This window comes from Helianthus annuus, chromosome 16 (assembly GCF_002127325.2).
Source record: "Helianthus annuus cultivar XRQ/B chromosome 16, HanXRQr2.0-SUNRISE, whole genome shotgun sequence".
NCBI classification, from domain to species: domain Eukaryota; kingdom Viridiplantae; phylum Streptophyta; class Magnoliopsida; order Asterales; family Asteraceae; genus Helianthus; species Helianthus annuus.
In genome coordinates this window covers 146,585,661-146,610,137 of record NC_035448.2, presented here as the reverse complement: position 1 = coordinate 146,610,137, position 24,477 = coordinate 146,585,661, and the positions used below count along the sequence as shown (strand labels likewise).

The 24,477-nt window shown below is 34.7% G+C and overlaps 2 protein-coding genes across 2 annotated transcripts; both read right to left on the bottom strand.

Moving 5' to 3' along the window:
* Positions 1–3,176: 3,176 nt before the first annotated feature.
* On the bottom strand, positions 3,177–6,486 carry LOC110889553 (transmembrane protein 120 homolog). The gene is made up of 10 exons (XM_022137107.2): positions 5,979–6,486; positions 5,812–5,890; positions 5,439–5,533; positions 5,133–5,237; positions 4,948–5,027; positions 4,767–4,857; positions 4,569–4,676; positions 3,735–3,821; positions 3,580–3,648; positions 3,177–3,503 (listed from the first exon to the last, which is right to left on the bottom strand). The coding sequence occupies exons 1-10, from the start codon at positions 6,231–6,233 to the stop codon at positions 3,354–3,356; spliced, it is 1,119 nt and encodes a 372-aa protein (XP_021992799.1). The 5' UTR covers positions 6,234–6,486; the 3' UTR covers positions 3,177–3,353.
* Positions 6,487–16,815: 10,329 nt separating this feature from the next.
* On the bottom strand, positions 16,816–19,869 carry LOC110889554 (protein IQ-DOMAIN 1). Its single transcript, XM_022137108.2, has 6 exons — positions 19,764–19,869; positions 19,187–19,288; positions 18,550–18,708; positions 18,126–18,353; positions 17,433–17,546; positions 16,816–17,340 (listed from the first exon to the last, which is right to left on the bottom strand). The coding sequence occupies exons 2-6, from the start codon at positions 19,259–19,261 to the stop codon at positions 17,032–17,034; spliced, it is 885 nt and encodes a 294-aa protein (XP_021992800.1). The 5' UTR covers positions 19,262–19,288; positions 19,764–19,869; the 3' UTR covers positions 16,816–17,031.
* Positions 19,870–24,477: the final 4,608 nt, after the last annotated feature.

Sequence of the window (24,477 nt, the reverse complement as noted above, 5' to 3'; positions counted from 1 at the left end):
CAAACTCAGTTGCAAACTTAGCGGCCACAACAAAATCGGTCGCAAAAACAACGAACACCCCAAATTGGTCGCAAACTTAGCGACCACAACAAAAGCAGTCGCAAATTCATAGACCAAAACAAAATTTGTGGCAAATTTAGCAACCGAGTTTTTCGGTCGCAAAACAGTTGCAAATGTAGCAACAAATTTTTTTCGGTCATAAATGTAGCGACCAAAAAAGTCGGTCGTATAATATGATCGAAAATGTAGTGACCATATCAAAACGGTCGCAAATTCAGTGACGGAATAAAAACTGGTCGCAAATCTAGCGACCAAAAATTTCAGTTGTAAAATGATCTCAAATTAAGCGACCGAAACAAACTTAGTCGCAAATTTAGCGACCATAACTTGTTGGTTGTAAACAGTCGCATAAGTAGACACCAAAATTGTTTCGGTCGCAAATGTAAACACCGAAATTATTAAAGTCGCAAATGCAGTCGCTATTTGTACAAAATTAATAAAAGCTAATAAAATGAAATTTAATTTGGTTGCAAAAACGAACGCAGATAGAGCGACCAAACTCGTTTCGGTCGCAAATACGAACACTACTTTTTTTTAAAAAAATAAGATATATAAAAGAATTAACTTGGTTGAAAAACGGTCGGAAATAGCAACCGGAATTATAATTGTCACAAACATACTTGCCAATTTTGGAAAATATTATAAAAAAAACCATATAAGTTAAAGTTGCCACAAAAACGGTCGCAAATATAGTTACTTTCGGTCATTCAAAGTCAATATCCAATAATAAGGAGTAATTCATGTTATATTAGTCAATTACGTCTAACTAGTTTATTTTGATCAATTAGGGGCAAATAGAAAAGATTAGGAGAAATTCGTCTTAGATATGATCAAGTAGAGACAATTAGGATCGATTAGATACAATTGGGTTTTAATTAGTGTTGATGAAGGACAATATTGCTCAATGATGGTCGATAATAGTTAACGAAAGTGAACTAGGTGCAATTAGTGTTAGTTAGGACCAATTAGAGAGGGGGGGGGATCGTAGATCACGGGAAATTAGTGCTATTAGTCAGGGGTCATTTGCTTCAACTAGTGTTAATAGGGGCCAATTTTAGTTACTGATGATCGATAATTGTCAATGAAGGCTATTTGGTGTCATTCTTCGTCAATTATGATCAATTAATGCCAATCTGGGTTAACGTGGGCAATTAGGGTTGATTATGTTTCGTGTGGTACACTCGGTTGAACCACCCGATACACCCGCTTAAATCGTTTCCAAGCCAAATCCAATACGGTATAAAAACCGGATTTATTAGGTTTGTGTCTAGACTTGGTCGATTATCAAAAGTGGAACGATTATGAAGCTTGCAAGTTGAAGTAATTATTTTGTTTGTTTGGAAAAGGGTATCGGAATGAACAGACAAATTTGTGATTACTACTAAAACTTTGATTATGAGATTACGAAACAAAACTCAATTGTTGGTTAAAAACTAAGAATTTGGAACAAGGTTCACACCCGATTCGATAATCGCAAGACCTAGGGTTTCTACACGTTTTAACTAGATTTAGTTGGATTAAGTGATTAACGAATTTGGTGTCACGTGGCTTAGGTGCCTATTGTGTCACGTGGCTTAGGTGCCCAAAGCTATCAACGTTACAAGAACGGACCACAGTGCACTTCTTTACCAAGAACACGTAAATCCTAACCTAAGACAAGACATAATTGCACATAACCATTTTGCGAAGTCAAATTTAATATTCACTCGATAATTCACAAATTCGAAACAAATGCAAGACATATCAAATGTTTCAAATGCTTAAACACAACTTGTCACAAAATCAATTCAAGCATAAAAGTTTAAACCCTAGAAAATCTTACAAAAATCTACACCGGGGTGAAACCAGATAAGACTAGTCGCTTATGATTGATTGAACGAAATCACCGGATGAGAAGCATACGCACTTTGACATCTTGATTCTTGAACTTTGATCTTGATGATGATAATGGTGGAATTAGGGTTGAGAATCATTGTGATGATTGATGGATTGGGTAATTGGTGGATGATAATGAGGATCAATGATGATTATGATGATTTGGGATGATATAATTGGCCAATTAATCAGTAGGCGATCAAAAATGGTCACATCCAGTCCCAATTGGCCAAAAATCGACGGTAGTTTAGCAATTCTGGCCAAATTATTGGCCAAAAAGCGACGGTAGTTTAGCAATTCCGGCCAAATTATTGACCAAAACTTGTAAATTTTGACATTTGATCATATTTACTTGAAAATATAGGTTGAAGAAGAAGTTAAAACATGTCTACTTAAAAATTCATATAAAAATGTGTGTATATAAATATGAAACTGAATATTATGTATAAAATCCCAATCCGATTAATCGTTAGTCATTACCCACCGGCCGACTAGCGCCTGACGATTCTTACAACATTGCTCTCTTCCAAAGGAGTAATTATATGATTTTTTTTTTAAAATTTATCATAAAATATAAAAATAAGAGAGTTTATCAAATCCAAGTTGAATAATCTAAATAATTTAAAAAACCATGACGATACAAAAATGTGTTAGTTACAAAGAAGCCGATCATGATGACTTTAAATTCCTTGTAAACGTGGGGTATATAAAAGTGATTTATAGAAAATATAGTTTATTTATGCATAGTAAATTTATACATAATATAATTTATTTATGCATAGTAAAAATAACAATAGTATAATTTCATATGGAGAATTTAGAGAAAAAGTATATGGTTTAAACATTCTTTAAAATTAATTCAAATGGTCACATGACCGTTGCTTCTCTCGGATCATCGGTGATCACATCACCTCCCTTCCCAAACAATTCGGTATGAAATGCAAGGAATAATGTTTCAGTCGATACCATGTGTCACGTTAAATGCAAGGGTGCGTTTGGTTCACCGGAGTTCAATGGAATTAGAATTCCAAGTCTAATGTATTTGGTTCACATAATTGGTTAGAATTTGAATCTCAATTCCATTCTTAATGTGCAAAAAATTGGAATTACCTATGAATTCCTTAAACTAAAGGAATGCAAAGTCCTATCAAAATGTGGAGGAATTCAAGTAAAGCATTGGAATCAATGTTTTATTACACACGCTATATGCAAAAACAAAAACAAAAACAAAAACAAAAACAAAAACAAAAACAAAAGGATGTATTATTAATTTGAGTACAAGTGAAACAAAACTGGCACTAAGCTAACTGTTTATGAAATCCAAACTCACAAATATAAAACAGAATCAGACGGGTAAGAAAGTTGTTTAAAGTATCAATGTATGTTTTACATCTTCATTGTTCTCATGACTCTAGGAATCATTGATCCTTTGATACCCGACTTAAGTCGCTCTTACTTTTACCTCTTTTCATCTTCGCTTTGAACCGTGATTTCAAAACAAGAGTCTGCACTGTGTTTGCGAAATTCCCAACCGCCATAACTATCAAAAGTAGTCCACAAGCAACCACCTGCCAAACACATTTCCTGTCATTCAACTTTACCATCATCACAACACCAAGATTTTATAATTGTGGAGTTTCTTACCTGCCACTCAGAAACAACACCAACCACTGCAGTTTGTAGCAATAACACGCCCACGTATGCTTCAAAAGCCTGTGATAAGTAGATAAACAATTGACGTTTAAGTATATAAGTCAAGAAATTGCATAATTCATAAAAGTAATCAAGAAGTAAATCACCTGCAAGACGAAAAGTATCGGCAACAACAACCATAGTTGACCTTTGACTCCAGCTGTTTCACCCCACACAACATCCATTCTTCTAGCCTACAATCAAAAGTCAAAACAAACGCTTCTTAATAATTCTACAATACAGAAAAGAAGTGCAATTTTAATGACTTTCTATTCGTATATTATTTTGGACTAAAAAGCTTAATTTAAAAAAGCGTGACACACTTTGAAGCGTTTTGGTCCCGAAAGCCAAGGTGCAAGGCAAAAGCATCACGTACGCGAGACGTGGCTCTACGTACAACCAGAATTTACATTAAGTTGTTTTTAGAGTAAAAGTACACGGACAGTCCCTGTGGTTTTCCAAAATTTTAGAGTAAAGTACAAGGATAGTCCTTGTGGTTTTCCAAAATTTTGGATTTGGTCCCTAGCTTTCCAAAAGTACACAGATTGTCCCTGTGGTTTGCACTTTGTAACGCATTTAGTCCCCAACCAACAAATCTAAAGGTTTCCGGAGGTCCGAGTTAGCGACTAAATGCGTTATATAGTGCAAACCACAGGGACCGTCCAGGTACTTTTGGCAAAAGTTGGGGATTAAATGCGTTATAAAGTGCAAAACCACAAAGGAGCATTCGTGTACTTTTGGAAAGCTAGGGGCCAAATCCAAATTTTTGAAAAACCATAAGGACTATCCGTGTACTGTACTCTTGTTTCTACATATCAGCCACCCTTATTTAGATCAAATTTGACCGAGATGTGCATGAAGCGCGAGGTGTTTCTAGATCGACGTGATGCGCGCTTTTTAAAACCATGCTATAAAGGTTTGAGAGATTCTATGAAAAGAACCTTTCCGAGTGCGATGCGCGTATAGAGTCTTTGCCGTTGATATCTGTTTTGTAAAAGCATTGCCACTCCTTGCATGATTGCCCATCTCAAGAACAATTGAATACCTTTCTGCAAATTAGTTGATACACACATGAATATGTGATTCTAAAAGATCTTAAAATAAATGAAAAAAAAAACTAAATATTATAATTTTATAACCTGCTTCAGGGCACAGTCAGGTTGCTTTTCGATCTCCCATGTGAGACTGATGAGTGCCATACCCATAGCACAGTAGTGATGGTATATCCACCTGCACCGTCACGTTCATAAGTAAATGGGTCGAAACTAACATTCATGACATCATTTGCAGAATACAAGTTAACAGATCACGTAGAATTACCATGGACGTATATCGCTACCATTAACTCGCAAAATATTCTCCCTTAAAGCTAATGCTGTGTATAGAAAGAGCAACCATGCCTGTAAGGGCGTTTTAGTTATTCTCACGTATTAAGATTATTCACTGATATGTATATATTTTTTAAAACAAATATAATAATTACATATGAAAAGAAAAATGTCTACCTGGTATATCTGTACAGGTAATGCAGGAAAACATCCACCCCAAAGTTGTGATCTAAGCACCAGTAGTAACGATGGGAAAAACAAAAACAGATATGCGGTTCTATCCTGCCCATAGTAATAGAAAGATACTAAAAGTGTCAGATTAAACCAAACAAGATAAAAGGAGACTTGAACGTGCTTATAGGCAGTGGCACAATCTCTAATTAAGGGAAGAGATCTCTCTCCACCACTCCATAACGCATCCACAACTCCACATCATGAACAAGTTTACATACTATTATAGACGCAAAATCAAGAATTTCTTACCCTGAAACTATAGTATTCCTCTTTCACTTTCAACTGAATGTCCTTCCGGTTAGCACGAACGTTTATGGGACCAAGAAACATCCTCAAGAACCTTCCTGTAATCCAACAAACAGAGCTGAATACTCCACTCTACATTTTGAACAAAGTGATACTAACATATCACATATCTATATTCCTGGAATTATATCATGATGTCACAGAACTAGCCATCATTCATCAACCTAAAAGTCAATCCCCTTGACTTCGGAGCCAAAATACCTTACATTCTATAGTCAAATGGATATAAAATTCACAATTAGCTACACACCAACCCTAGGCTAGATTTTAGAACCAAAATATCAAAGGAAAATTTAACCAACAAAAATCAACACACCATGTGATTTGCAGGGAAGAAAGGTAGCAGCATCTCCTTCACTCAATGCATAACTAGCTCTACTTAGCTCTTCAGACAGCTGCAAACATGATAATATATTCAACCCTAAAATCATACAATTATTAATATTTTCAACCCTAAAATCACACAATTAACGAAATCCTTACTTTCTCTGCACGTTTGGAATCTAAATTGCCTTTCTTAACAGACGAATCAATGAACGATCGGAGCATTTTGATATTCGAATCGAGAGCTAGGGCTCGTTGTCGTAACGACGCATCCTCCTGCGAATTTCTAGAAATTAACGCCGATGCTGATTCCTGCAACTCCTTACTTTGTTCCACAAGCCTGCATACTTCTTCACCAGCGTTTCTCTCCGGTAACCGGTTGTCGCCGCCGTCTGCGGCGGTGGAGTCTCCCATATTGTACAGATCGATTGGTTGATAATCAACGGTTTTCTACTTAACCGAATGCGTGTGTGAGTATGTGTGAATGAAATTATATAATTATGTGTGTGTGTGTGTTTTGGTGTGATTGATTGGATTGGATGAAGAAGAGGATGTGAAGTGTGGAAAAGAAATGGCGGTGAGTTTCCGGCGAGAGACGGTGGCAGGTGGCAGGTGGCGGTGAGTGTAATATCCACGGTGGATATTATTGACCTGTTCAATTTATATATGTATATGAAAACTTGCATCCACGTGCACCTTGGATTCCTTTTAAATAAGTTTTTTCTTTTAACGGGAAGGAACGATATGCCAACCACCATAACATCAGGTGCTGTCGTTAAGGTCGACTACTCGATCGCCGCCAGTCCATTGGCTCTCCCAGATGCATGGAAACCCGACCTTCACCCGCCCGAAAGCACGATGGTGGAATAATCGGTAAAACCTCGCCTCCCATCCAAGACGAACCGACACCATCCATATTCGCCCTTCACCTGGATACCGCAGAAAATAGTGGGGAGAGTGAGAGTCGAACCTGGGTTACAAGGAACACAAAGTCTTTTCCCAACCATTCCACCACTACCTCATTGACTCTCTTTAAATAAGTTATACCTACATGCATGTATGTTGATTTGGACATCCTGATGGGCAATGAAAGGAGATTTAGAGAAATTTGGATTCGATCTTTAAGTCAAACGGATTTTACTAATAATTCACCGTCATGTCTATAGACGGGTGGGTTATCGGGTTTTTCCCGAAATTGGTGGTAGACTCGGGTTACTCTCGGAGTATTTCGTTTGGTCCAGTGAGTGTCCCGAAAATGCTCGGGATTAATTCTGTTATCCTATTCAGAAAAAAGTGCTATAAAAAATAAAATATTTTAATCTTATACAATTTATTATTCTAGCGATATATTAGTCTATAAATACTGTATTTTTCAAGTAGCTATGTATGTTTTTAAGAGAGTCTATCACCACTTTGGTGGGGGTGGGAGCGGATTTGTGCTTCTTGAAGGGAGAGACTAGGGTTTAATTCCTGGTATAGGGTAAACTTGGTATAATTTAGAAGTATGGATTATATAACTTTTTCCGTTCAGAAAGAAAAAAAAAACAGAGGTTAGAATCAAATATACAATCACCTAAAAATAAGAAGTCGTAAGAAGAGTATCAAACGGACTCCGATTGACCTCATTCAAACGATATTGGGACCGTCTCATCAAACTCTACGGTGTGAGATTTTAGGTTTTTATTTTCAGGATATTTAGCTTGTAGATTTTAGAGTTTTTGTTTACATCATTGTGTCTTTTTATTTATCATTATGTCTTTTCTATATTTACGTCATTTTTTTTTTTTTTGATTCATTGTGTCTTTAATCTTCTACATTGTGTTATATTTTTCCATCCATTGTGTCTTTGTATACTTCTTATTTTAAGGAGCTTTTGTAGAATAACTTTACCCGAGTTTTATATACGAGTATGGTTTTTGGAGTTGGGTGTAATTGGAAGTAACATTTCTAATTTCCTATATTTGGATAAAGGCAAGGTTTTCCTATTATCTCTTGCTGTCTCTAGATTTTACTAATAGCATAGTTATATATGTGAGATTTGATTGAATTTGATTGTTGTTATTGTATTGTCTAAAGCTATAATCACGAATTGTTCAAATAAGATTACTATATATTACTTTACAATCTATACTATATAATAAAAGAAACCAACTTTGGGACACTTGTCATTATTCTAGACCATCTACTATTATTTAATTATAAATAATTATTATTTAATTTAAATTATTAAATACGTAACTTTACAACAACATACTCACATTCAAAAAAAAAATTAAAATGGTGCATAATATCCACCGATTTGAAATTTAAAAAATGTATATGGCAAGGTTTTATTATTTTTCATTAAATTCTATACCTACTACTAATCATAATATTCTAAACGATAAGTACAATATTATAAATATTATTTTATTTCCTTGGAAATCAAGCAATATATGTAAAACGTATTGGAGTATAACTTGATTTGAGGATACTTTTAACTCAATTTATATCTATATACTACATAAGAGTATAAGGAGTGGTTAGACACTTTAAGAGTTGTAAACTAAAAAATCAATCAATGAGAGTGTGCTATATCAAAGTGGTAAATTATGCTCAAAATTGTTGGCAAATGTTAGACACTTGGTGAAGTGGTAAACTATTTAAAAAAAAGGAAAAAGATATGATTGGTTGAGATTGGAATGGACCCCACCCCACATTACCCTCTCTCTCTCTCATACCCTCCCTTCACCACTTCGGCAAGCCTACACCGATTTGGCAATGAAACCGAGCGGCAAAGGGTGTCGGCGGCAGTGTTGCCGCGCGGCAAAACCCTTTGCCACTCCCCTTTGTCGCACCACTCCGGACACCCTATTAAAAGAAACCAATAAAAGGACATTTGTTATTATTCTAAACCATTTACTATTACTTAATTGTAGATAATTATTATTTAATTTAAATTATTAAATTTGATATATGTTTCAAACATTTAAGAAATTACGGTTAAAGTTCCATATATTATCTTATTATTTATTTGTATTAATTACTAGGTTATTATTCTAGACCATTTACTATTACTTAATTGTAAATAATTATTATTTAATTTAAATTATTAAATTTAATATTTGTTTCAAACATTTAAGAAATTACGGATAAACTTCCATAAATTATTTTTTATTTATTTATTTATATTAATTACTAGGTTAGAAATTATATCTTAATAATTGAAACAAATATCGAGCATTTTCATAACGAGGGTGGAGGAAACGATTTTCTTGCTTAACAAATAATTTATTTATTTATTTAATATATTTAAAATACACGAAGAATAATAACTACATTTATCATAGTAATAAATTAATCCAAAAAAACCATCCTTTCAAGATGTAACTCAAGTCCATATATATTTAAATTTTAAAGTTATATAATTTAATAATTACCGATAATTTATATTTATCTAATTAATTTAAATATTATTTTGTAGCTATAAGTTTATGTTTATCTAATTTGCTAATTGCTATATGCCTAATATAAACATTTCAATAATATTTTTAGAACTAATAAATTAAGACCACTGTTATTTACATAAAACTTGGGTTCACGTCGTGAGAATGTCGATGATACAATTTGTCTTCTAATCGATGGTTCAAATGCTTTCATACTTATAAACTTGACAAACATCACAAGTTTTGATCATACATGAAACAAAATTTTGTTCGGATATCAGAAAAGTGTCTTAAAACATCGTTTTATAATTATTAAATTTTCGTTATTAACTATTTGATATTTTATTTACTTAACCCGTGTAATACAAGGGGTTATAACCTAGAAACCATGATTTTCGTTATTAAAAGAAACCATGTTGAGGACACTTGTCATCATATTAGACCATGTTTTATAGATAAGTATTATTTTAGTTTAATCTTTTATAATTAATTATAGATAATCCCCTACTAAATATTATTTAGTTTAATTTCTTATAGATAATTATTATTTAGTTTAATCTCCTTCTCATTTATAATATTATTTATTTAACTAATAGAGTAAATTACGATTTTGGCCCCTGTAGTTATATCACTTTTACTCTTTTAGGCCAAAAAGAATTTTTAACATCTGAGCCCTCAACGTCTTTTTTTCTAATCTTTTTGGCCCCAAACGTCTTTTTTCTAACCCTTTAAAAAATTCTTTTTTGGGCTAAAAGAGTAAAAGTGATATAACCACAGAGGCCAAAATCGTAATTTACTCTAACTAATATTATTTATCATTTAAACATTTACGGAGTTTTAAATAATGAGTTAAATTTATTGAGACTTCGTTAACAAAATTTGCTACAACAAATTCCACCCGTGAATACACATGTTTTTTTTTAATATAACTTTTTTATTGTGTGGTATATAAAATTACATTTATTCAATCCGCACAATAAACGAGGTTCTTAAAGATATAATTTTTATTATTTAATATATAAAATTATATTTACTCAACAAGTGTAATAAATGGGGTTTTTAAAAGTATAATGTTTTTTATTTAGTACATATAAAATTACATTTATTCAACCCGTGTAATACACGGGGTCTAACCTAGTATATTAATAAAGAAATTGAAATGAATAGTGATTTTAATATTATAATAATATATAACTTTTTTAATATTTTTATTATTTTAATATTATAATAAAAGCTATTTTCTTTATTTTTTAACTTTAATCCTTTTTTTAATATCAGGGGTTGGGATAAGCTTGGTGTCAACCGGTATCGAACCAGTACTGGTATCGAAAATACCGGTACAGTCATGTTCGGTATCAGTACATGAAAGTAAAAAACGACACTAATACAGAAAACGCCAAAAGTTGGTGCCGAATTGATATTGGAAATCTTTTGGTTTGGGAAATTCAGTGCGGCTACCCGGTACCATTTGCTCATCCTGATCACGGTTACCGTACGAACAACGGTATCGTACAACTTTTTTTGTTGATTTTCTTCAACTTTTATTTTTTTTCTTTTTTAGTTTCAGGAGTAGGGATGAGCTCGGTGCCAACCGATACAGAATCAGTACTGATACCAAAAATACCGGTATATGAAGGTAAAAAACGGTAGTGAACCGGTACCAGGAACGCCAAAAGTCGGTACCGAATTGGTACTTAAGATCTTTCGGTTCGGCAAATTTGGTACCGGTACCCAGAACAATTTGCTCATCTCTGACCATGGGTTTCATACGAACAACATCGTTACCATACAACTTTTTTTGTTGATTTTCTTTCGGTTATATTTTAGGGTTTTTTCTACATTTCCTTTTTATTATTGTCAGCAATTCTGTTCGCAACACGCTCGCAGTGATTTCAAAACACATGTAAACACAAACTAAATAACAAAACAAATTCGCCGCAACGCGGCGAACTTCTTTAAACCTAGTTATAGTAATTTTTCATTGGATCTGCCACGCTTTCTTTGTTTGAATAGAAACATAACAAATGTTTCATTTAAACTTGTGAAAATCAATTTCAGTGTTGTGATGATAAAAGTTATAATCGATCGGTTATAAGACCATACGATGTGGGCATTTACAAGCTGCGTGGAAGTTTGTCAACGCCGTGCACACCGGCCCAGCCACGGCGTGGAGGACGGTGTGGGTCGTTCGGCCATGGAAATTCCACAGGCATTAAGATGAAAATGGCGTTGACGTGACACGTTTCAAGTGGAGTGGATATTAGTCATTTGACACCAACGGTTATTTAAAAAAAAAACTAAAATTTTCCCTTTATAAACCATCCTCTTCTTCCATTTTTTTTAACAAATCTCACCAAAATTTTATAAACTCTCTGCCCATTTCCACTTCACAAAACCGAAGATGTCAACGATTCCTTGAACCGAAGAAGAAGATATCGCATTGTGCGAGTCGTGGTCGAAGCCTTGAGCCACTACACGTCGTGTAATCGCTCGAGCGGTCCGTTTTGGGGAGAATTTTACAACACTTTTGCGGCCATAGAGGTGACAACACCCGAACCGTGGACGCGCTTTCTTCTCATTTTAGGGTTATTCGTTTAGATTGTGAAAGATTCGAGAAGGTGCACACCGTGGTGGAAAACACGGGTGGTGACCTTGGGGAGGACAATATCATACAAGTCATTCTCATCAACTTCAGACACGAACACAACCGTGAATTCCTACACGTTTTGACTTGGCAGATTATTAGATTTTTTATGTAGTAATTTTTATTTTAATTATGTAGTCTCTTTTTATATTATTTAGTGTGTTTTTTTTAATTATGTATTGTTTTTTTATTTTTAAATTATGTAATGTTTAATTATTAATGTTATTTGTTTAATTACTATTATTGTTTTTTATAAATTAAATAGATTTTATATAATTTTTAAATATAATTTAACAATAAAAAAAGTGTGCCACGTGTCAAATAACGCCACTCTTCCACATTCCTACTCACACCTTCCGTTTTTGACGCAAGCTGACGTGTCCTCGTGTCAGATAACGCCGAATTTTCTGTCCACTCCACACCGTATCATCTAAAAATTATTAATGTTGATAAAATATTATGAAGTTGTTGAGGTATTTATTAAAAGCAGTGATAGGCACTAATAGCTTTGTTGTTTTAGCATAGATAATTTTAAAAACCATAACCATACCAAAATGCATTAGTTGAACATAAAAGAAGCCGATAATGATGACTTTGAATTCCTTGTAAATGTGCGTGTACATATTAAAGGTGATTTATACATAATAACACAGTTTATTTATGCATAGAAAAAACAATAATTGTATAATTTCAGGTGAAGGATTTAAAAAAATTAATATATTTTAAACTTTTTTTAAACTAGTTCATATGATCACATGGCCATTGCTTCTCTCGGTATCATCCGGTGCCAAAAAAAACAGAAAATGGTGTTTCAGTCGGTACCACATGTGCCATGTTGGATGTATTCTTAGCGCTAAATTGGATTTTATATTCATACTGTATGTCTGTGTGACCTTATAGATAACACGGAATATTTAAACTATTAGCATTCTCTCTTCTTCGTATTCGGCACTTTAATTATCCAAATTCAAAAAAAGTTATACCACTAGCTACTTAAATTACATTATCTATAAATCAATAATTTAATATTTTACTTAATTAAGTTATACCATAATTTCAATGCTTTTAATTTAATATCATTTTTGATGTATAATATATTGCATACTTGCATTTAAATAACTAAACAGTAAACACTGAAAAAACTCAACAAAAAATATCAAATTAAAGTAACATATATGTACAGTTATGGAATAACTACCAAAATATTGTTTTTATCGAATGCATGTTGTACCGAAAAAACTCAATAAAAAATATCAAACTAAAGTAACATATATGTGTGCACATTGTGCAGTTATGGAACAACTACCAAAGATTTGTTTTTATCTCAACTACCAAAGTAGCAAAAAGTGTGGAAAAAAAAGTTGGTGTAATTTTTAAGCTAAATCTTGACTCCCCTCCCTCTCTAAAAAAAAATCGGTTAAGCCTCCCATTGCCTCCATCTTCTCGAGATAAAACTCTTTCTCTTGAGCCTGTGACTCTTCGATCCAATACGATAACTTCATTCTCGATCACATTCCGCGTTAGGGACGGGGTAGGGGTCCAACAATGCTCGAACAAGAAGTTGCACATTTCTAGTGATTCGTGCATAACTTGCATTTAAACAAATACAACACATGTTAGAAAAACAAAATAAAAAATAAAATACTCTTAAAACAAGTTTAGAGTGTAGAATTTCTATCATATCCTCTTCGGTCATGTCACTTTAATTTAATTCTTTAAAATCGAGTTCTGTTGAAACAAAGGTTAACACAAGGATAACCAAGGGGGTCGTTTCACTTATGGGGATCAACCTCTTCTCTTGCTCGTATCAGTGGCCTGAGATCTGCAAAACAGCAAACACCGTTAGTCTCGTTAAGAGGGGGGAAGGGGGTTTTCCCTCTTAACCAGGCTCCGGCGTGAGAATAAGTACTGCTCTGAGAGAAATAAAACAGTGTGTGTATAGAGTGAGTAAAGAGAGCCCAGATCCCGAACCTGAATGATGAAGGGTCCTATTTATAGCCGGATGGTGAAGAAGGAGGAAGCAGCTGTGCCAGCTGTGGGTGCGCGCCAGCTGTCCGACCAAGGGGAATATCCTCTTGGTCTGCTCTGTCGCGAAGGGTGTAGTGGTACACGTGGCGTCCTTGTATTCGCTTGCGCTGGGTACCTCGTACTGGTCGCGTCAGCCCTGCTCCCTGGATTGTCGCAGGCCTATGTGGCCTTCTCTCAATGGTGACACGTGTTGTCCTTTATGTTGGGCAAAGCATCTTTGCCGCCAGCTGTGAACCGCCTAGATGTCTTCTGGAAGCTTCTAGAAGGTTCTGGTGACATGGATGCCTTGTGTGCACAAAAGTGGTGTGGTCCCTGCCATGTAGGCAGGGAATTGGGACCATACCTCTTCAAGTTCTGAAACAAATATTCTTGATAAACCAGACAGGAAATCGAGTTACAAAACAAAACCTAAAAACAAACAAAATCGCAAACAATTAACACACAGCAAAGGATTTACATGAAACAGAAACAACTAAATGTAATTAAGCAACTAGTAGATCGTAATTTCAAGCAATTTACACAAAAACAACAAAAAGTGTAGTTTTACAAATCCAAAAAACCATGCATTATGCGGCATCAAACATTCTGAATTGGACGTTGGAGCAAATCTAAAAAACGTGTTTAACATTCTGTGCATCAAGTTTACCTCAAAATCAAAATCCATAAGTTAGGGTCATTTTGGAACTATTTTTTTTTTTTTGATGTTTTGTCTCATTTAAAATGTGAATGACAATTAAAAAACGATATGCATTTATCTTTATTACATGTATTCAAGTTTTATATGTATTTATCTGGAATGGTGGCGGGGCGGGTCACCAGCCAGTGGCGAATCTAGAAAAAAACATTAAGGGGTAACGTTTCAAAAAAAAAAGGTTAACGAAATAAAAAAAAGGTCAAATTTTTCAAAAATTTACACTACCACCCGGGCGTCACGGGGTAGCGGGGCTACCCCTATTTAAAGGCTATGTCCGCCCCTGTCACCAACGCCGTTTGCCGTTCGCGGGCATGGGTGTCCTTTAGTCATTGGGTTTACTCGGATGACCGGGCTTTTATTGGTCGTTAAAATAAGAAAGATACAACCTAGTAGCATCGAATATTTGAATAGCTTAAACGATCTTATTATTATAACTGAAGAGCATATCCGGATGCAAACTGAAAATTGTCCATATGTTTTATTGGTTCTAATTTAATTAAGTGTTAATTGCCCAAATGGTCCCTGTGGTTTGCCCAAATGGTCCCTGTGGTTTCACGTTTTTTCACATTTAGTCCCTACCTTTTGAAAATAGCAGGTATGCTTCCTATGATTTGTTACTCGGATAGTCCCCTGAGTAGATGTCATTTAGTTTGGAAATAACATGTATGCTCCATATGGTTTGTCATTTTGTTACTCAGATAGTCCCCTGAGTAAATGTCAGGGGATTGTCCGAATAACAAAATGACAAACCATACGGAACATACCTGCTATTTCCAAAAGGTGGGGACTAAACGTGAAATCACAGGGACCATCCAGGCAATTAACTCTTTAATTAAAAAACATCTTGTATGCCATGAGACCATGTGTAGTGGTTTGGGTGAATAATGCCCCCACCCTTGGACGTTTTCTGCCATGTGGCAGTCCAGTCAGCAAGGGGCATTATTGGGCGTTTTTACAAAAGGGGCGTAGTGGAATAATGCCCAATAACGACCATCCAATCATTACACAATTATTAAATTTTTTTAAATTAAAAACTAAAATACTTCATTAAATAAAAAAAGTTTACAATACTAAAATAAAAGCAAAAAAAAAAACGACCAAACTTTAAAAAAAGGGAAAAAAAACGACTGAACTTAAAAAAAGATGATAATCTAAAGGCCGTATTTATTTTTCCTGAAGTTTTTGGCGGTGCATTTGCGCAACGATCAACGCGTCGCCTTGGAGGTGATTGATCGGTTTGGACAAAAACTCTATGTCCTTTTCCGTTTGCCTTGCCGCTTGCATCTCGTTAAATTTTTTGTTTTCGGCGACTCGTTCTTGCATAGTCTCCCGAAGCTTGTGACCGAGGTCTCGAATGTCTTGGAGACGTCGGTTCATCTCCTCGAAATCTCCCTTCAACTCGAGATTATCGGAAGACGACTCCACGTTAAAAAAACTAATAAATTCGACGTGTATTTTTATAACACTTACCCACTTCGGGGTCCTCTGAAACATTGAGCCACGTCCGAGCTAACGCGTATTCCTCGTCCTTCGTCCGGTGGGATGGTTGCGAAGCGCCCGGTGGGGCAACGATGTAAGGGGTTGGAATGAAGGGATTAGAGCCGCTCAAGTAAGCCGCGTACGAAAAAAAAATCGGGTCCATGTCATGAAAGTTAAAGTTTTGTTGCGGTTGGGTGGTATTTGGGTTCCCGGGTCTTGAGGAACACCAAACGGGGGTCGGAATGGATGCATGGTAAATAAGTTTATAAAACTTGGAAGCACTAGAGAGAAAGGTAGATAGAAAGTGAGATTTTTTTATAAAAAGTTGGGGTATTTATAGGTTTGATGGGAAGTAAAAAAAATTATTTATTATTGTTACCGTTTGACAACGGTCAAAAAATAAAAATTTGTGCAAATTTGGCGTGATTTAAATCACGCGGAGGGCTTTTTTTTTTGAAAAATAACGCCGAAACACGCCTAAAGGGTGGGGGGTTTGGCGTTTTCGGGCGTGATTGGGGGAAAAACCGCCGAATAACGACGAGTACGGGTGGTCTGAGTTTATGAAACAATATACTTGTTGGTTATAATTAACATGGTGAATTATTAATTATAAATTGAAACCACTATTTCTGAATGTAATGAAGGTGAGAGCATTGACCGTTGTAGTAATTTTAATGACATGTTACATGATTTGTAGGATAGTGTTAACCAAGTGAACAATATAAATTTGGTTTACACCCTCAAAAGCCATTATTAAATTTATTTACAACATAAATTACAAATAAGTCAATAGTACAATGCAAAATAATTATAAAAATCCAAAGAGTGTTCTTATTTCCATTTCTTAACAGCAACACTGCTCTGTCACCACACCACACCAAATAAATTCAAAAATATAAACCATTTTGACTAATCTATTGCACCATATTTAACCGATTTAAGTTACATTGTTGTGAGCTTTTCCAGCTTTGTCTTTGCATTCTCACCTTTTGCTGGTGACCCAAATGATAACCTTCGGTTTGGCGATGGTTTCTTACTGACAGGTGAAGTTGTTTTCGGTGAGTTTGACTTTTTCGTTGACGGTGATTTCTTACTTGTTGGACTGTTGACTTTCTTTGGAGTTGACCCAACTAGAGCCCGGCTTTCCCATGGTCGAGCAGCAATCCATCGCTCCATCCAACTCCAGCCCCAATTATATGTTGCGAGATTGGAACCATTTGCGTCTAAATTGGAATTAGAATGCGCCCTCCACTGCAAATATTTGGAAAGTGAACAAAATTCCTACTACTAAGGAAAGTCAACTGAGAGTGGATAAGAGAATGTGATTTGACTTTTGAGTTTACCTGATGAGAGAAGGCGTATGCCATTGCGCGTTCACGCTTTATAGTTGCTTCTTCTCTTTGTTTTTTGCGCGCAAGAGCCTCGGTCATCGTATGATGGCTGCCTTTCCATTCCACCTGCAATCAGTTTTGACCAAATTATTGGTCAAACTCTTGCAAAGACCCTACCAATGACACCTAATGACCTAAATGTATATAATCTTTTCCTTATATTTTCTGAACAATTACTTGAAAATGTAAAAAGATCAAATCTTTACTCTATTTACATCATAAAATCAATTACGCTTTTCCTATACTTCATCGAAAATCAAATAATCTTTGATTTATTAGGTCAAAGAGAACTTTTCCAAATTCAGAGTTACAAACAACATGCAAATTTATAATCTTGTTTTATTTAGTTTTGTATATCCCTGGTGCCAACAGATTGAATCTTCTTTCTTTTTTCAAAGCTTTTGCTCACTCACTAAAATTATTGAAAAAGTCAAAACCTTTGACTTTTTTAGATCACATCGATTTTTTAAGCTTTTCTGCTCACTCGCTACTATTATTGAAAAAGTCAAAACCTTTGATTTTTCTAGGTCAAATAGATTTTTTAAAGCTTTTCTGCTCACTTACCAAAACTATTGAGAAACTCAAACCCTTTGACTTTTTTTGGTCAAATGGATTTTTTTTTTCTAAAGTTAGAATTTGCATTACCTCGAGATCACGGTCCTTAGCATCTTGCCTCAACTGATTTTCAATCTTCTTTTGCTTGATCCTGCTGTCTTCCACCATAGCAAGCCTGCTAGTTCTTATCTGTGCTTGTATCCTGTTCCACGATTGAAGATTTCTTAACGTATTCGACGTTTGCTTTTTGCCGTAATCGCCTTCCATAAGCATCTGCAATCTTACTATTCGTTTCGAATTGCAATAAAACTTTCTTGCCTGAAAAAAAAAATCAAACATCAGTGTAATTAATTAAATATCCAAATATACATGCAAAAAAGAAAAAAGTTGACTTTTAATGTCAAATTGACCAGCTTTCCCATAAAGGGTAATTTAGACTTTTACCAAGCTAACAGTCAAATATTTGTTGAGACATGATAATATTTTGCAATCATAATTACCAAGTGTTACATACCTTAAAACCCCTAAATGCAGTTTGAATCCGTGTCGCTGCTGTATCTTCAGTAAGCGGACCGACAACCTCACGATGCCGATTAATGCTAACAATATTTGTTAGTTTCTCTGTGAAACTGGGTTTTGATATAAATCCATTTGTTTCAGTTAGTGAAAAATCCTGTGAAAGATTACAAGTGTGTTAAAAATAGTCTGTCAATATTAATTTCCAAGATTTAGTATTTAGCTTGATGTGTTGGTTATATAATTCAATAATATATCATTTTTTTTTTCTAAAAGATTATTATCTATTATTTTGCTTCCGCTCTGCGTCACTACCAAGGGCGGACCTAGTAAGAGTCCAGGGTGGGCGGGCGCACCCCCTGAAAAAAAAAATTTAGTGTATTTTATAAGGTAAAATTCTCCCCGCACCCCTTGTAATTTTGTTAAACCCCTTATCCGCACCTCTTGAACCCTTGAAAATTTGGTTAAACCCCTTATCCGCACCCCTTGAAAATTTTTTCTAGGTCCGCCACTGGTCACTACTCACCATGCCTATGAGAAACGTATAACATGAACGGATAAAGCCTGTGAAAACCGGTTATATGTAGGTAAAAACTCGCACATAAATCGATTTGTCGATTTGAGGAATTGCATACCTTTGTTTTGTTTGATTTTAGTTTCCTTGCTTTATTTAAGCTGATTATATTCTTCAACCAATCGCCAGATCCCATCGTCAATGATAATACACTTCGCGTATCCTGCAAATGAAAATACATATGTAAGATGTTCATAGTTTTTACTATGTGTGCTTAAAAAAACTGCAACAAAATTTAAAAAAAAAAAAAAAAACTGCAACAAAATTAGCATACAGTTTGAAAACTACTTAACATCAATGAACCAAATATGCCATCAAGAATAAAACCATAAATAACACTTATTTCAGCAGATACTGCAGACTGGCTGCATCAATAAATCAAGTTTTAAATTATGAAAAACCAAAATCAATATGAGATTAATATGAAATCATAATCTTCAATGAATACCCACATGAATTATAACAATAAATCAAACTAAATTTCACTTAAGTAAAAAAAACCGCCAGAAAACTGAACCCCAAAACAAGTACGATGTACAACAACAAAACTACTAAATTCACAAACAGTTGTGTGATTTCTTAAAAGATAGAGTCAAATAAGTGAAAACAAACAAGTATTGAAGAACAAAGTGACATACCAGATATGAATCCTTTGTTTCAGAGCAAAATCCAGTAGAGTTATTGCAATGATTAAGCGAAGGGGGGTGTTATAATTAATAGGAGCAATCATCAGGGGAAACTGAAAAGGGACAAAAAGGTGGGTGTGTTTGGATATCTTTGTAGTGGGCCCACTATTGTTAACTGTCTCAAAACTTTTTTACTTTTTGTATAAAAGGACAGGTTCCCTTTGTTTCATGGAATTGGTGATTCCTATATTTTTTAGATATTTTGTAATTATGGGTTGGTGGTGTTGTTAGTGGAGATAAGACAAAGGGTTTTAGGTTGGATCGGGAACCGGGTATGTTTTGGAAGGTCGACGATAAACTAGTTGGTTTTTTAGTTGAATTGATATGTTGTTGTGTCGGGTTGAACCTTGATTCAAGAGATTTTGTGGTTGATATCAACTTATTTACGATCTTTAGGTTAGAGGGTGTGGTTTAAAGCCCTATGGGCTTTATTACGCCACATAAACATCACGTATACGACACATAAGCAGATGGTTTTATCGTTAACTTACACGGTGTGCAATAACGCCCATTATAAAGCCTCTTTTAACTATATTAAAAAAAAGATAAATAAAAAAAGTTGATTGGTTGATGAAGGTGGGGCCCCTTGCTTTCTTCCTCTCGTGCGCGCTAACCCTTTGGCGGAAGCCAAGGATAGCGCCCCTTTAGCGGAGGCGGGGTGAGGGTGGGGGTGGGGAGCCAGAGGGCACTATTGAGCTTATGTGGCGGGGTAGCGCGAAGCCATGCCCCCTAGCCTTATAACTGTAATATGTATGTGTGAGTATAATTTGAAACGAATCGTACGTTGATTAGGTTTATAACGACGACAAGCATCTATATATTTTTTATACTTTTAGTTTTCTTTTATTCTAGGTTTTTATTTAATTAAAGTGTATTTTATTAATTTTTTTCAATTAATTATTTATGACGTCAACAATTTCTTACATCGGTAAACTAATAGAACAATTGGTTTGCTAGCTTAGGTCTTGCGTAGTGGGGCGCGGCCAAGGGCCATAGCGCCGCTATGGCGCCGCCCACACCGCCCCCACCGGCGCTATGAACAAAAAAAAAGGATGCAGCGCTATGGATATGGCGCCGCTATGGATGCTTCTTTTCAAAAATGGACCAATCAAATTCAGTTAAGGTTTTTATAATTAATTAATAAAATTGAAAATTAATATTTAGGTAATGATGGGTAGGGGCTTTATGACTACGGGCTCTAGTGATATAACGCCCCATAAAGCCCCCGTGTGACGTGGCACGACACGTGTCGCATAACGCCCCACAAGGGGCTTTATGACTACGGATGGCCTTATCCCGCATTCAAAAACGAAAAACTGCATGAAACACAAGGTTTTTATTATTTTTGACTTAAGTTTTAAATTCTAATTCTAATTCTCTATCTTTTATTTTTAGATATGAGTGGAATTAGAGGGTGTTTGAGAATTCTAATAATCCTTCTCTAGTCAAATTAATAGGTATTTAGGGCATGTTGCTAAGCTTTTTGAAAACAACTTATTGACTTATTGGCTTTTTGGAAAAGTTAGAATGGAGTGACTTTTTGAAAAAGTCACTTTTCCCCTCACATACAATCTCATTACCAAACATCATTTTGAAACTTATGACTTTTCAAAAAGCCAATAAGTCAATAAGTTGTTTCAAAAAGCTTAGCCAAACATGCCCTTAAAATCGTAGTACCTTAGTTTAACCCATCAAATTGTTATGCAGATGCAAAATTAATCATTACGATTATTATTATTTGGGAAGCATTTTCTATTTTTAGATTTAATAAATAAAATAAAATATAAAATGAAGCATGCAAGTCATAATAGAGCGGTGATATGAAACCCAGAAATAAATAATAGGGTAAGTGGTTAACCAACACGAAACAAATTATTGATAATGATTGTGAGACGGGTTTTTAAATTGATCAAAAAGCATTGTGCAAAGAATCTTGATTATGATTAATTGGTGACAATATAATAAAAAACTATAACAAAGCGTAAATGTCTATTTTAATGCAAACTTATTTTTTAGTTAACTAGTGAATGAGACTCACGCATATGTAACACTTGATTTTGACAATTTGTACATTTGTATTAATCTTAAAATTCGGTTTTATCAATTTGTACATTAGTATTCACTCCGTAGGAATAAATCAAGTCGGAACAATCGGTACTGATATTGGTATTGGTTTGGTTCGTCAAAGTATTTGTACAATAGTAGCACTTGTTATAGTTTATGATACCAAAAAATACTCTTATCTATATACAACTCCGTATTCATTTATGTCGGAATGTTGAAAAATAAAAATTAAACATACTTGCCCATTAAAAAAATTAAAAAAGTTAATGAAAGCAAAAATTAAATAGGTTAAAACATATATTATATAAAGTATAAGAGGAAAAAATGAAACCTTATAAAATTTTGGCCACATGTCATAACATGAACGGAGCTAGGATATATAATTGCTATATTTTTCTCGCGGGGTGAATGCTAATTATAAGTCATTGAAGCAGATTTTTTTTTTTCAAAATTAATGACTATGAGATGCAATACATAAAGTTATAGCAATTATATATACTATTAATTTGGATGAGTTATAAAACAATACTATAAGTTCGTTAATTTAACATGAAACTTATAGGCCAACATCATCCACCAACGATATCTACTACCACCTCCTACCACTCGCCATCCATCAACACCATTGTCGCCACCACCGCCATAAGTGTATAGCTATCATGCCACCGCCTACACTGCCGCCACACTCTTGTCATCATCATTGCTACCACCTCCACCTACACGACCAACACAACCAACGTCATTTCCGTCGCCACAACCACCATCAGTATTGCAACAACTGGCACTACAACCTCGCCAATGTTGCCACTAGCCAAAAAAAAATTGTATGTGAACCTATATCAATAATTATAGAAACATGTTTCAATCGGTAATAATTTCGATTAAAACATATCTTGACCCAAACCAACTTTGACCCGTTATCTGATCCGCCATTTTGCTAGGCTTAATTTACATGTTAATCAACTATCTTACATAATAATTATGAAATTGATAATTGTTTACAAGTTTATCTAATTTGCTCACAAGTCACAAATAGGTATTGTAAGTGTCTTTGTTCTTTATTATATTATGTACGATACACAATATTTTTTTGAAAGGAACTGAAATGTAATATGAATATATTACATAAAGAACAAAAAGATTGGTAGATAGATAGGAGGCAGAAGGGTAAGAACAAGAAGGTGGTATTATTTGTGGTTGGTAGGTTTGGGCGACAGCATCTTTTTTGGTGTGTTTTGAATGATTGTAGGAGGGTTATAAGAAATTCAAAAGAATTTGTATATATTAAAGTAAACGGATAACTTAAAAAAAGTATAGATTATATAAGTAGAGTGATTATTGTATAAACTAGTGTTATCAACCCGGCGCGTTGCGCCTATAATTAGCGGGGCTCGATTCGGTTCATTTATGAGTCGTGGCAGTATAGACACTTGTAAAACATACAACCATTCACCTCTCTTCCTCCTGCATCCCTTTGCCATTCAACCCATGCACAATACAAATTCAACCTAAACAATAACAATATCTAAAAACAACTATAAGACGATGTACATACAAAGCTAACTATCTGAGAAAAAAATAAGAAGATATTTTTGGTGCCCCCATTTGATTTCAAAAGAATGAAAGTCTAAAACAACTACTTAAGAATCTACACATAAGTATGTGCTTTTGCTCACATAAAATTGAAAACCAATAAATCAAGATCTATTTTGGGCATGAAGGAGGTGAAAAAGGCGTTGGAGTTGGAGAATATGATGTGGAGATGAATTTTTGAAAACCCCACTACCAGAATACTAAATAATTGCTAGGAATATTATTTCATTTGATAAGTCTTGTAATTATTTATAACATAAATCAAATTCGATTATATACACATGGTCATCAATATATAAATACTTGCACTTTCTTACCAATCACCTTGCTGTAAATCAAGATATCGCAAAAGTATTACTTGACAATCATGATAGCCAACACTTACAACTGCAAACCACAACAAAACAACCAAGATTAAGAAGAATAGCTCAAACCTAGTAACATCATGTGAAACAATTTCAAATAAATGGTTCCGATCTAGAACCAGTTCTTAAATATAATGATGTGAAGAGTTTTGAAACCGGTGATAATCCATTCGGTTCTGTTTTAACAGGTTTCAAAATATATATTCTCAAACCAACTTCATAACAACGAATCAAATCGGTTTGCGAGACTTCAATTATTTACTAGTGTTATACAATCATGATGTTATGGATACTTGTTGGCCATTTTGATTATGATATAATATAGACCTGGCAAACAGGTCGGGTCGGGTCGGGTCATGGGTCAAAATGGGTTTGGGTCAAAACGGGTCAATTATAAAAAGGTTGTTTTGGTTCGGGTTGAAACGGGTCCGGGTCGAAACGGGTCTGGGTCAGAATGGGTTTCGGGTTGGGTCGGGTCGGGTTTTACTTTACTTTAATTTAAATAAACAATAGAAAAAAACAGTTTATTAAAATAAACAGCAAATTACCTGTGAAGCGGGATCTTTAAATCCTCCACTGATAGACATCAAGGGTATGTTTGGCAACAAGCTTTTAGGAGCTTTTTAGAAGCTTCAAGCTTTTAA

Coding starts and splice junctions, on each gene's coding strand:
- LOC110889554 (XM_022137108.2), bottom strand. CDS start 19,261: ATGGGATCTGGCGATTGGTTGAAGAATATAATCAGCTTAAATAAAGCA. Junction 18,709..19,186: donor TAAAATCAAACAAAACAAAG/GTATGCAATTCC, acceptor AATCTTTCACAG/GATTTTTCACTAACTGAAAC. Junction 18,354..18,549: donor CTGCATTTAGGGGTTTTAAG/GTATGTAACACT, acceptor TTTTTTTTTCAG/GCAAGAAAGTTTTATTGCAA.
- LOC110889553 (XM_022137107.2), bottom strand. CDS start 6,233: ATGGGAGACTCCACCGCCGCAGACGGCGGCGACAACCGGTTACCGGAG. Junction 4,677..4,766: donor CTGACTGTGCCCTGAAGCAG/GTTATAAAATTA, acceptor ACTAATTTGCAG/AAAGGTATTCAATTGTTCTT. Junction 3,822..4,568: donor CGCGCATCGCACTCGGAAAG/GTTCTTTTCATA, acceptor TTTTGATTGTAG/GCTAGAAGAATGGATGTTGT.